Genomic DNA, 14,857 nt, shown 5'->3' on the forward strand with positions numbered 1-14,857 from the left:
AGCTTTGCCTGAGAATTCTGACACCAAGCAAAAAAAAATATGACTTGTGCAAAGCAATGCAGTGCACAGACTGGAAGATGAAGCCAGCAAAGTTTGTTGGTGTTTCAGCAATATGTCCCAGTTATAATAGAGTGTGACGTCACAGTTTCATGCAGTTTTAATATCCACTTGGTTTTACAGCAGAAATTTCAAATAATTTAGGAAGCCAAATGAGGTAACATTAATTAACTCGACAGCTCATACAGTCAGAAAGGCCATTATAATTACACAATAAAAGCACTTTACGTGACTTGCTATGAAATTAAACGACACTGTAAAAGACGAAATACCTTAATGCCACCTTTGGCCTTCCGGATGTTCTTCTTCTTGTTGGGATTGACTTCGGCTGGTTGCTTCCCACTGTTGGAGTTATCAGATGGTCGGCGAACAAGGGCTGTGCAAAGGTGAGAAAAATAAACTGATTTCCCACGGCATCTGGATTATTTTCAGAAAGCCTTCTTCACAACTTCCTACTAACATAAATGCAAATTTTAAGCATCTTTTCATATTTTTTTCATATCTTTTCAGTTTTTGTGTGTAGTTTGGAAAGAGTTTTCATTTTGTTCTTCAACATTGTGTTGCACACTTTCATTTCTTCTCACTTTTAAAAAAGGTTTGAACTGCTGATGTGAATGTCACATGAAGTTGTTTGCTTCTCATACAACAAAAAATTAAGACCACTGCTGGAAACAGTTAAGTGGCATTTTAAGAACACATTGATTGTATTTTTCCAATACATATATGGACATAAATTTACATACACCTTAGCTAAAAACTTTCAAACTCAGTTTTAATCCACTGCATATATTATATATATATATATATATTATACATATATTATATTTGACAAGCCCTATGACTGCTGGGATAGCCCCCGGTGTTCTTTAATTGGAGTAAGTGGGCATAGAAAATGGTTGAATAATTCATTTGATCAAACAATATGTGTGTGTGGGATGTTGATTAGAATATCTGTGATATTTTCATAAAAAAATTTTTTGAGTAGTTACAAGTTAGACTTATTTCAGTTTTTCTTTACTATTTCAGTTTTTCAGTTGAGAAGGCAAGAATTTGAGAAGATTGACACTTTGGGATTGCTCGGAATGTCCTTGTATGGTTGACATCCTACCTAACCAGTCACTCTCACTGTGTCCTGTACAATAACATCACCTCTAACCTTGTTCTGATGAAATACAGGGTTCAACAGGGATCCGTTTTAGACCTCCTGCTTTTCTCCCTTTATATACGTAGCACTGCTTGGGTTTATACTGCAATCTCATGGATTACTTTTCACTGCTTTGCTGATGATACTCAGTTGTATATGCCAATAACTGCTGGTAATCTCATACACATCAAGACTTTGGAGGATTGCCTTGTTTCAGTGAAAAGCTGGATGTCCAGCAATTTCTTACTTTTAAATTCAAAGATGACTGAAATGATGGTCCTTGGTTCAGTGAAACAATGACATCAATTTGACCAGTTAACCCTTAACTTAGACTCGTGCGTCATACATCACTGTGACAAAATTAGGACCTACATATCAGATAAATCTCAAGGACTGCGTTCTTCCCCCTTCGTAACGTAGGGAAGGTATGTTCCATCCTGTCTATGGTTGATGCTGAGACCCTGATTCATACATTTGTTTCTTCTAGATTGCACTACTGCAATGTTCTATTCTCTGTTTTACCACAGTCCAGCATTAGTGGCCTCCAATTGGTTCAAAATGCTGCTGTCACAGTTTTGACAGGAAGCATAAAGTTTCACAGTAAAATCACCAGTGTAAAACTAACACTAACAGTATTAAATTAACACTGGCAGTGTACATATGGTCCTACTCTGGCCAGAATAAGACCATATGTTGACTGTCAGTGTTAATTTAACACTGCTGATTTTACCGTTTTGACCACATTACACTGATTTTAGCCTCCCTTCACTGGCATCCTGCCTCTGTGAGGTCTGATTTTAAGGTTCTGCTGTTAGCTTATATGTATATGTCGCGGACATGACGAGCAAAGCTCTTCAGCATCTCACCATGTCATTTAGGTCCTTCAGACTTTTTTTTATTGTTTTTTTTTAGTAAATGCTTTGGTGGAGCATGAGCATGGCTAAAACCTTTCAGCCTTTTAAATATATATATTTTTTGTATTTCAGCTTCTGGGGGAGCTCCACCACCCCCCCCCCCACCCCCCGACACCACTATTTACAGCCCTTTTAACCCCCTGTCGCTTTAAGCATTTTTTTTTTTAAATGTAGATGTAAATTAATATTCAAAGTTTTCAGCTAGTTGACAGTAGGGCTGTACAATACGCCAAATTATCATATCTCAATATTGTCATATCAATATGATATATGATATGACTATGATTTCACACAAAGTGCAGCAACAGTGAAAATTAAACATTCTTAAACAAAACAGTAATAATACCACACTCATTTTGCACTCATCATAAGGTTAGGATACTGTGCCCTCCAAAAGTATAGGAACACTTGGTATTTCACACATAAAATTTTTTCGATGTCGCTGACATTATTGAGCGAAGCACTTCACTATCTGTGTATATATTGTGAAACAATAATTTAAAATTTAATAATTGTTGCAGAACCTACCATCGGTTTGTGGCTTATTACAACAATGTTGTCCGGTTTGTGGCTTTTTCCCCTATGGGAAGATTTTTTGTGCCATTTCCTGATTGTGATTTTTTTTTTTGGTGCCATTTCCGGTTTGTTTTGTGCCATTTCCGGTTTTTGCCTCCATCTATCATAGAGCAAGCTTCACACTGCTGTGCTACGCTTCGCTCATACAAAATTATTCACAGATTAGCGCCTTCCTACCTAGCTGACCTAATTAGACCCTACGTACCAGCCCATGCGCTGTTTTCTCAGGGCACAGGACTACTATGTGTCCCTAAGGTTAAAAAGAGTCAGTAGGCTACCTATGTATTAGAGACCCTAGATGGACTCTACTTCAAATTTTTTTCAATTAAGTACTCTGTTTTTGTTTCTCTTCTGTTTCTTCAGTTTGTAAAGAATCTCTTGTAGAATCTGCAAAAAACCTTGTAACTGTTAAAATGGCCTAAGCAGTGGGTCACCCCTCTGAGCCTGGTCTGCTTGAGGTTTCTTCCTCAGTATCACCAGAGGGGGTTTTTCCTTACCACTGTTGCCTGTGTGCTTGCTCACACCTTGAGGCAGCATTGTTGTGATTTGGTGCTGTACAAATAAAATAAACTAAACTGAACTGAATTGAAACTGAATTGAGAAGATTCCAGAAAAGGAAAGAATTGTTTTAAGAAGCTTCTGAATGACTTACTGGCATCATTTCGTGTTAATTGGGGGAGATTAAAATCCTGGACAGAAGTTTACAACTGATCAGTAAAACAAAGGTTATAGCTACCATAAATTCAGTGGTTAGTACAAATAGGAAGAAACATACTTTCCCTAAAGAAATAAATGCTGAGTTTTCTTAATTTCATTCTGGTCTTTATACATCCAAAATTATACTGGACAGAGATAAATGTAAATCCTTTTTACAAGGTTTAACTATTCCTGTTCTTAGTGAAGATGATGCTGAGCATCTTGCTCAACCAATTACACTGAGTGAGTTTAAGAATGCTGTGGCTGGAATGAAAAAAGGGCAAATCACCAGGATGGGATCCCCCCAGAATTTTATCTCACTTTTTGGGAGGAGTTAGAGCAATACCTCTTGGCCATGATACATAGCTCTATTGATGCTGGTGCCTTTTTCAATGATATGAATTCTACTCTATTTGGAGTACAACCAAAACCCAAAAAGATTTAACTAAATGTAACAACTACAGACCACTATCTATCCTAAACACAGAAATTAAAATATTTGCCCGGGACTCCCACTTGGAACCCCATTTTACCAAAAATAATTCACTGTGACCAAAAAGGTTTCACAAAAACATGGCTTGCTTCTGATAATGTACATCGGCTTCTTCATGTTATTCATGCTGCCAAAGATATAGCATCCTCGTGCGCTGTATTGAGCCTTGACGCAGAAAAGGCCTTTGATAGGCTTGAGTGGGGTTATTTGTGGGAGGTTCTACAATGTTTTCAATTGGGTCATAATTTTATTAAACTGATTAACTTATTATACAGTAATTCAGCTGCAGTGATAAATCCTATTTGCATTATTTTTTCAAAAGTCGCCTTGAGTTTTCCTTTAAGCCCATTCTTATTTGCTCTGTCATTGGAGCTCCTCACTCTGACAATATCCATTTATCTCCCCAATTACTTTTCGTAATACTTCCAACTCCTTATCACTATATGCTGATGACATACTTTTATTCCTTGATAGGACTCCCACATCATTAACATGTTTCGGATATGTTTGAGGAATTCAGCTTGTTGTCTGGTTATAAATTAACTGGACAAAATATGCATTTTTTTCCACTGAATTCAGAAGCAGTCCCTCGTGCTTTTCCTCAATGTATCCCTGTTGTTGTCAAACAATTTAAGTGGGAGTGGAAATTTTTCATTTCTTACTTACTATTGCAAATAAATTTTGAGGAACAGAAAATAAAACTGAATCAGATCTTGATAGATGATTTTATCTACCTAAACCACTACAAGTATGTGTACCAATTGTTTCTTTTCCTCTATGTTACCTTTGCCACAGCTGATCTGTTTACTGGGACAAAATTCACTCTTTGATCTATGGATTCATCTGGGGTGGAAAATTTCCACAAAGAGGATTGACAGCTTCTCAGTGCCATAAATCAGAGGGCGGACTCAGTTCCTAATTTTAAACAGTATTTCTGGTCATTCGTTTTACGACCACTGTCAATTTACATGCTGGAAATCTATAGAGAGTAATTTGGCATTGCCACATAGATTGGAATACCTAATCTACTCAACAGTTCCTCTTAAACAAGCTAAATTGCACCTTGGCCCCATTAAGAGTCATGCATTGTTGGTATGGTGACAGGCTGAGACGGCAGTTAACATTACATGTAAATGGCAGATGAAAAGCCCAGTTTTAAATAACTATTCTCTTCTCACTAGGGGGATCCCATTTTCAAATCCTCTCTGGAGCTCAAAAGGGGTTCATACATTTGCTGATATATGTAACGACAATGGGCTTTGCAGCTTTAATGACCTGAGACAGTCTTACAACTTACCAGGTTCATCTTTTTTCTATATCTTCAACTGCGCTCTGCCATGAAAGCATATGGAGTACCATGGAATACACCACTTACCACCCATGTCTTACACTCCATTGTGGGAAACAGTGGTCACAAAAGACATGTAGTCTCCCAATTACTATATTCACTCCTCAGGAATACCTTATACAAAGAAGTTTGGACTAAGGACCTGGAACATTGCATTGAGGTGAAACTACCTGACTGGGAAAGGATGGCCCTCCATTGTACTCGCCTCTAAAAATCCAGACCACAAGCAGATACATTTCAACTATATTCACAGGAAGTCACTCCAAGAAAAGCCTACTTCATGAAACATTTAACATCGCCAAATTGCACATTGTGCTCAGATAACCTCTTAGGTTCATTTATACATATGTACTTGGATTGTAGAGAAGTTAAAAAAAAAAACATTTTTGGGGAATGGTATGACCTACTCTGTCTGATATGTTGGGCTTAGCTGTACCATGTTCCCCCATAGTCATTTTTGAATGAGACCATCCCATTGAAACTAACAGGTGCAAAAAGACGGACACTCTTGTCAGGTATCATTGAACCTAAATGATGCTGGCTGTCTGCTGGAAACTACCTCACACACTCGCCAAAACTCAATGGATTAATACATATATTGACATTATTAATATGGAAGTATCAGTAGCAAGAATACACGATGCTGAAGCTGGAACCATTTCAGCATAGCAAGAAATAGAAGCAAAGATAAAGGAATATCTGTAACTTATAATTTTCATTTCACTTAAAATTTTTGAGTCATTGCTCCCTGTGCCCTGTTAGGAAACTTGTAATTGGACATTTCCTTCTTTCTTCCTCTGTTTTTCAGGTATTATATATAATGGTTGTGCAACAATTTCTTTGCAGTTTTATGTTTGCACTAACTATGTGACTGATTATATTTCTGATTTAAAAATAAAATGAAAAGTTGATCACATAAAACATCATAGCTCACTAACATATAACAGACAGATTTGGGCTTTGGAGAAGTGTGGCATAGATATGACTGCACAGTGCTGACTTTATTCCTACAGTATAGATTTTCTTAAATTTGTCTTTATTGTAATATCTTTCTTTTAAAATAACTTCAAATGCAAACATAATATTTTCAAATAAAATTCCAACTTTTACATGACTGTGGAATTCTCATTTACTTTGCTGTTTAATAACAACTTCTTTCTTATAAAAAATAATTTATTCATGTAGTTACTCTATAGATTTACATTGTTAGCCTTATTACTGTAACTGTGTGGCTCTTTTTTCTAATATCACAACTAAATTGACAAAATACCACATATTTGTTTTTCTCATTCTCTGGTGGTTTCAATTCACTGTTTCTTATTTGATGTGTTCTCTATTGTAAACATTTTTTGTTAGAACTTTCTAAGCAGTGGGTCACCCCTTTGAGTCTGGTCTGTTTGAGGTTTCTTCCTCAATATCATCAGAAGGAGTTTTTCCTTACCACTGTTGCCTGTGTGCTTGCTCTGGGGGTTGCGTGAAGCGCCTCAAAGCAGCTTTGTTGTGATATGGAGCTATATAAACTAAATAAATTGAATTGAAATGCCCTGTTTAACACCATCACCCAACCCCTTAACCAACAATACTGTACAAATTTTGGGCTCAATCGTGATTGCAGCCAAGACAAGCACGAGCAATTTCAACCTGTTACACCATGTTCACCATCTGCCACATAATTCCAGCGGGTATGACACCACTAAACTTACGCTGCTGGCTCCCAGCTGTTCTGGACGGGTTCTTTGCTGTGGGCCGTTTGGGAGAGGACTCGGGTCTTGGAGCGACAGGCTGCACAGGCCTCGTTTGTTTGGCTGACAACCTCTTAAGACTGACGTGCCTCTTCTCAAACATTTCCTGGACATCCTCAAGCCGCTTCAGTGCTTTCAGGACACTAGCCTGCAGAACAAAAGTTCAATGACAATTCTTCTTTTACTTTTAGAATAATACTCTGTAATTCTGCTTTATACATCAATTATTATAATTCCTGCAAAAAAAAAAAGAAAAAGAAATGGAACATTGGCAGTCACCAGAAAAACAAATCACTCCACTGAACATTGTCATGTTTTACCTTGTTTGAAACACAGAATCTTTAATGTCAAAATTAAAAAAAGATGTGACATACAAGAAAGCATTTTTACACTTGCATGCAGCAGGTGTAAGTTGAAACAAACCTGGTGGAATGATATATAGTTTCAAAGTTTATCTAATTGACAATGGTTTGACTTATCCTCCACTCAAAAAGTTTCATATAAGAACTACAAATTGGAAACCTGCTTTCACTTGGAAATGAATGGCCCATTCACACTCTGATGATTAGCCCAGTGTTTTCCAACGGAGTTGCTTCACATTGACCAACAACAAGGTCTGTCAGATTCCGCAGGAGCTAAATGGATGTCCATTGGGCAACGCTGATGTTCATCGTGGTCCCACAAAAATTTTCAACATTTAAAATCTTTGATGTTCGTGCTAAAACGCTGGCGAGCGTTGAGCTTTGCTGGCACTACGTTACCTACACTAGTACGCTGTTACTGTTCCATCTGCCACCGTCGGCCTCCATTGGTCAAAATTGGAGGCTTGACCACCTCCTCTGGATATCATGGGCATGAAGGAATATGTAGAAATATGAAGGGATATGTAGAACCTGTTTCAATGACGCACCAGTAGCAAGTGACGCAATCGCATTGTTTATATAGGCTACATCTCAAACGTTGAATCAATGATCAGCTACGCCAAGCCATGCTACTGCTCTACGGAGTGTACTATCAAGGTGACTGCCCTCTGACAGTGAAAGTTTAACATCCAACAGTAAGTCACTGTAGCATTACCAAATGTAGAGCACCACACTACATCACCCTCTCCGGTTATGTCGACCTGCATTGAAGACAGGAAATGTGGACCCCTGGAGCGAGCATTCTCCAGTGTTTCACAGAGATTTTTGAGAATCTGCTACATCAGCCACATCATAGCGTGAATGGGCCATAAAGACTGTTTTTGTCTGGGATATTGTTGTTGATCATTGCTAAAAGTAAAAGTATTAAAAGTGGTGATTCTGTTAAAAATCATGAAGTGTTCTGAGAGAACCCTATGTGTTTCTTTGCACATTATACCTTTATATCATCTGACAGGACAACCTCAAAATGATTGTGGAGGTTCCTGAGTTCAGTCAGCTGATCCTTTTCAGCCGTCTCCAAGAAGCGTTCGATGTCAGCCAATGCCGACTCTGCTCCATCCTGTGACTGACATTTATCGACAGCCTGCGAGGCCAGAAGGTAGATACCGGACTCGCACCACTGGTTGACCTGCACAGCAGACAGAGACACAAAAAACAGTATATGTTAAGTATGTTTATATATATATATATATATATATATATATATATATATATATATATATATATATATATATATATATATATATATATATATATATATAGCGAGAGAGAGAGAGATGAAATCTGTTCATGGAACAGCAGAGCAGTGTCACCTCATAGCAAGAAGGAACTGGTTTTCAATGTCACTAGGGCCTGATAGGACATACTCAAAGTACAGCATGAGGCACCAAAGATTTGAATAAGAACTGCACATTATTAGTACAATAATGTTTTAACAATTACACATTAAAATACAAGAATAACACAAGAAAGTGAAAAACACTTGTTTCCATTGATTTTACTCACTCATCTTCAATCGCTTACTCCAATTAAGGGTCACAAGGGGCTGGAGCCTATCCCAGCAGTCATAGGGTGTGAGGCGGTGTACACCCTGGACAGGACGCCACTCTGTCGCAGGGCCACATTTAGACAAATGTGGCCCTGTGACACATTCACAACCACATGCACACCTACAGACAATTTAAAGTTATCAATCCACCTAACCTGGATGTCTTTGGATGTGGGAGGAATCGTGCAGCAGATAACTGAAACAATCCTTCAAATGGTGATACAAGCACCAAATTTGGCACAAATACTCCTTAGACATTACTCTTTATATATATATATATATATATATATATATATATATATATATATATATATATATATACATATATATATATATATATATAAACCAACTGGCCACTTGAATTTAAAAATGCTCCAATCAAATTAAAAACTACACCACATTGTTTGTCTGATCATAAAGACTCCAAAAAGGTATAGTTTGGACTATCTGTGACTGAATGTTATGGAGCTATGGGGTAAAAACAGCAAGAATGGTGACAAAGGTCAGTGTCAGTTTGTACAGGAGTCTAAAGTTAAAGTTGCTCCAGTTTTGGTAAAAAAAAAAAAAGTGATGCTTCACCTTGTTGAATGGAACATTCCATCTTTCATTCCATCTTTCACCTCATGAAATATTCATACCATTGAACTCAAACATTCATTATTTGTATAACAACACACGTATGTATGTACTGTCTGTAGGAAGAAAAAGGCTGAATTCTTTATGATGAATGGAGAAGATGTGCTTTGATTCATCATAATGTTTTACATTGAGCACATCAGTGTTCAACTGGTTCTTATAAATGTCTATTCATATGATGGTTTGTGTGCCATTTGAAAACAAAAATACAATTTTGAGAAGAAATAACCTTGTTTTAATCAATCAATCAATCAATCAATTTTATTTATATAGCACCAAATCACAACAAACAGTTGCCCCAAGGCGCTTTATATTGTAAGGCAAAGCCATACAATAATTACGTAAAAACCCCAACAGTCAAAACGACCTCCTGTGAGCAAGCACTTGGCGACAGTGGGAAGGAAAAACTCCCTTTTAACAGGAAGAAACCTCCAGCAGAACCAGGCTCAGGGAGGGGCAGTCTTCTGCTGGGACTGGTTGGGGCTGAGGGAGAGAACCAGGAAAAAGACATGCTGTGGAGGGGAGCAGAGATCAATCACTAATCATTAAATGCAGAGTGGTGCATACAGAGCAAAAAGAGAAAGAAACACTCAGTGCATCATGGGAACCCCCCCAGCAGTCTAAGTCTATAGCAGCATAACTAAGGGATGGTTCAGGGTCACCTGATCCAGCCATAACTATAAGCTTTAGCAAAAAGGAAAGTTTTAAGCCTAATCTTAAAAGTAGAGAGGGTGTCTGTCTCCCTGATCTGAATTGGGAGCTGGTTCCACAGGAGAGGAGCCTGAAAGCTGAAGGCTTTGCCTCCCATTCTACTCTTACAAACCCTAGGAACTACAAGTAAGCCTGCAGTCTGAGAGCGAAGCACTCTATTGGGGTGATATGGTACTATGAGGTCCCTAAGATAAGATGGGACCTGATTATTCAAAACCTTATAAGTAAGAAGAAGAATTTTAAATTCTATTCTAGAATTAACAGGAAGCCAATGAAGAGAGGCCAATATGGGTGAGATATGCTTTCTCCTTCTAGTCCCCGTTAGTACTCTAGCTGCAGCATTTTGAAATAACTGAAGGCTTTTCAGGGAACTTTTAGGACAACCTGATAATAATGAATTACAATAGTCCAGCCTAGAAGAAATAAATGCATGAATTAGTTTTTCAGCATCACTCTGAGACAAGACCTTTCTAATTTTAGAGATAATGCCTAAATGCAAAAAAGCAGTCCTACATATTTGTTTAATATGCACATTGAATGACATATCCTGATCAAAAATGACTCCAAGATTTCTCACAGTATTACTAGAGGTCAGGGTAATGCCATCCAGAGTAAGGATCTGGTTAGACACCATGTTTCTAAGATTTGTGGGGCCAAGTACAATAACTTCAGTTTTATCTGAGTTTAAAAGCAGGAAATTAGAGGTCATCCATGTCTTTATGTCTGTAAGACAATCCTGCAGTTTAGCTAATTGGTGTGTCCCCTCTGGCTTCATGGATAGATAAAGCTGGGTATCATCTGCGTAACAATGAAAATTTAAGCAATGCTGTCTAATAATACTGCCTAAGGGAACCATGTATAAAGTGAATAAAATTGGTCTTAGCACAAGACGAAGAAGATTCCCCATTTACATGAACAAATTGTAATCTATTAGATAAATATGATTCAAACCACCGCAGCACAGTGCCTTTAATACCTATGGCATGCTCTAATCTCTGTAATAAAATTTTATGGTCAACAGTATCAAAAGCAGCACTGAGGTCTAACAGAACAAGCACAGAGATGAGTCCACTGTCTGAGGCCATAAGAAGATCATTTATAACCTTCACTAATGCTGTTTCTGTACTATGATGAATTCTAAAACCTGACTGAAACTCTTCAAATAGACCATTCCTCTGCAGATGATCAGTTAGCTGTTTTACAACTACCCTTTCAAGAATTTTTGAGAGAAAAGGAAGGTTGGAGATTGGCCTATAATTAGCTAAGATAGCTGGGTCAAGTGATGGCTTTTTAAGTAATGGTTTAATTACTAATTTAATTAGTTAAAATTTTATTAGCAAAGAAAGTCATGAAGTCATTACTAGTTAAAGTTAGAGGAATACTCGGCTCAATAGAGCTCTGACTCTGTCAGCCTGGCTACCGTGCTGAAAAGAAACCTGGGGTTGTTCTTATTTTCTTCAATTAGTGATGAGTAGTAAGATGTCCTAGCTTTACGGAGGGCTTTTTTTATAGAGCAACAGACTCTTTTTCCAGGCTAAGTGAAGATCTTCTAAATTAGTGAGACGCCATTTCCTCTCCAACTTACGGGTTATCTGCTTTAAGCTGCGAGTTTGTGAGTTATACCACAGATTCAGGCACTTCTGATTTAAAGCTCTCTTTTTCAGAGGAGCTACAGCATCCAAAGTTGTCTTCAATGAGGATGTAACACTATTGACGAGATACTCTATCTCACTTACAGAGTTTAGGTAGCTACTCTGCACTGTGTTGGTATATGGCATTAGAGAACATAAAGAAGGAATCATATCCTTAAGCCTAGTTACAGTGCTTTCTGAAAGACTTCTAGTATAATGAAACTTATTCCCCACTGCTGGGTAGTCCATCAGAGTAAATGCAAATGTTATTAAGAAATGATCAGACAGAAGGGAGTTTTCAGGGAATACTGTTAAGTCTTCAATTTCCATACCATAAGTCAGAACAAGATCTAAGATATGATTAAAGTGGTGGGTGGACTCATTTACATTTTGAGCAAAGCCAATTGTGTATAATAATAGATTAAATGCAGTGTTGAGGCTGTCATTCTCAGCATGTATGTGGATGTTAAAATCGCCCACTATAATTATCTTATCTGAGCTAAGCACCAAGTCAGACAAAAGGTCTGAAAATTCACAGAGAAACTCACAGTAACGACCAGGTGGATGATAGATAATAACAAATAAAACTGGTTTTTGGGACTTCCAATTTGGATGGACAAGACTAAGAGTCAAGCTTTCAAATGAATTAAAGCTCTGTCTGGGTTTTTGATTAATTAATAAGCTGGAATGGAAGATTGCTGCTAATCCTCTGCCTCGGCCCGTGCTACGAGTGTTCTGGCAGTTAGTGTGACTCGAGGGTGTTGACTCATTTAAACTAACATATTCATCCTGCTGTAACCAGGTTTCTGTAAGGCAGAATAAATCAATATGTTAATCAATTATTATATCATTTACTAACAGGGACTTAGAAGAGAGAGATCTAATGTTTAATAGACCACATTTAACTGTTTTAGTCTGTGGTGCAGTTGAAGGTGCTATATTATTTTTTCTTTTTGAATTTTTATGCTTAAATAGATTTTTGCTGGTTATTGGTGGTCTGGGAGCAGGCACCGTCTCTACGGGGATGGGGTAGAGACTTTTTAAAAGTAAAGTTTCATTTTGCAGGAGAAATGAGGGGTGTTGCTCATTGTGTGTGTGTGTTTTCATTTGTGTATAGAGTTCAGAGAGTATGAGGCATGCTTTCAGATCGAGAAAAACTGTAATAACTTCTCTTACACATTAATCACACAGAATCAAGGAACTCAGAAATACAGGAACTCAGGAGGACACAGTAGCAGGTTCTAAAAAGAGAAGTACGCTAACAGGCTTTGACACACCAACCTCAGTGACCTATACCCCCCCACCACCACCACCACCACACACACGCCTTATAAAGAACCCAGTTAATAAGACATTAAGACACCGGAGGACATGGAACAAGTAACGGAGTAGAAGAGAGTCACAATGAGGTGCTGAAGTCTCTGGATGCTGTTCACCTGCCATGACTGACACACCTATGCATTGTTGCACAGGTGTGTGGGGCATACGGACACTACTTCTGGTTTGGCAAACCGGGGTGGAGGTTCCTATATTCCTATTTTGGAATTATGAATTACCCAGACAATTAGTTTGAGTGTATATGATGTTTTATTCATCTGCTCTTAGCCATGATGACAAAATGTTTTATTTTAAAAATACATTGGCTCATATATAATTATGAGCAAAATATTACATTTTGTATAACATAAAAGTGCAGCTAAAATCAATTATCTTTCTTTTTTGTTTGTTTTGGTCATAGCACACTTTTCAAACAACTATTTGACAACAAATTTGACATCCCTCATTATAAGATCCAGAAGGATCTCACTGGCCTTGGTGAAGCATTCGGCTCTCCTCTTATCTATCTGCCCTCCCCTACAGCCGCCTATTGTCAAAGCAACTCCAGACTTTCATGCATACACGGACAGACACTGATGTGAGCCACCTGCACACATGGACGCCCCACCCTTGTGTTTCTGTCCACCCCCCCACTACCCTGGCTTCCGCACGGCCACTCCTTTCCCTCTCCAGGAGGCAGCATGGCTCAGCTGCTGCAGCTTTCCATTTCCCCCCGAGCTCGCGGCTGCACAGGATACTGCTGCGGCCACCCCACACTCACATTGCCTCAATTCAGTTGATGAACTGTCTTAAAGTTGAATGTACATAAACAATCAAATGTATATGTATGGTTGTTTTAATTCTGATGTGTGCCATTATTACGTTTTTGTCTGAGGTGATTGGGTGTGAAGATAATTTCGTTGCACTTGTTGTAACTTCATTGCACTTGTTGTAATGGCAATAAAATCAATCTATCTATCTATCTATCTATCTATCTATCTATCTATCTATCTATCTATCTATCTATCTATCTATCTATCTATCTATCTATCTATCTATCTATAATGTTCCACCTTATGTTGTTACATATTTATTTGCTTAATTTATTATTCATTATTGTTAGAAAAAAAAAATACCTGTGACTAACATCGATGTGCAGCAAAACTGTGACACCTGCTCGTGACTTTCTCCTCACCTTTTCAATGCCCGTGTGTATTTGCAAGGACTTGGACAGGATGTCTGTCTTTTTCTTGGTCTCATTGCTGAAGTCATCACAGACTCGACGGAGTTCTACACACTTTGGCCTGATGGAGTCCACGGCGTAGTGGTTGCTCTGGATCAGCTGGTCCCCGTGCAGTGCGTGCAACTGGGCTTTTTCTACAGTAGCCTGTAAGACAGAGCACAATCAATAAACAGCTGTTTATTGTATACAACAACAAAGTTTTTTTTTTGTTTTTTTGGGGGTTTTTTTGCTAAAGAATGGATTTTTGCAAAAGTTGGTTAATTTTCTGTGCCTGGTCTGTAATCAGTGCTGTTTAGGATGTGATTTGCATTAAGGGGTGGAGCCAATCTTATTTGTTTTAATTAATGATGTAATAGGACAGTATATGAGGTCAGATCA

At 38.0% G+C, this 14,857-nt stretch overlaps 1 protein-coding gene across 9 annotated transcripts in view; it reads right to left on the minus strand.

The window, feature by feature from the left end:
* Nucleotides 1-14,857, minus strand: part of mcf2l2 (MCF.2 cell line derived transforming sequence-like 2) — a 373,245-nt gene that overhangs the window by 248,214 nt on the left and 110,174 nt on the right. For all 9 annotated transcript variants that reach the window (XM_034180353.1, XM_034180346.1, XM_034180350.1 and 6 more), the window contains exons 11-14: nt 14,432-14,623; nt 8,330-8,521; nt 6,932-7,118; nt 330-433 (exon numbers count right to left, since the gene is read on the minus strand). In XM_034180353.1, coding sequence (XP_034036244.1) covers nt 330-433; nt 6,932-7,118; nt 8,330-8,521; nt 14,432-14,623 — 675 coding nt within the window. The remainder of the gene's footprint in view (nt 1-329; nt 434-6,931; nt 7,119-8,329; nt 8,522-14,431; nt 14,624-14,857) is intronic.

This window comes from Thalassophryne amazonica, chromosome 10 (assembly GCF_902500255.1).
Source record: "Thalassophryne amazonica chromosome 10, fThaAma1.1, whole genome shotgun sequence".
NCBI lineage: Eukaryota > Metazoa > Chordata > Actinopteri > Batrachoidiformes > Batrachoididae > Thalassophryne > Thalassophryne amazonica.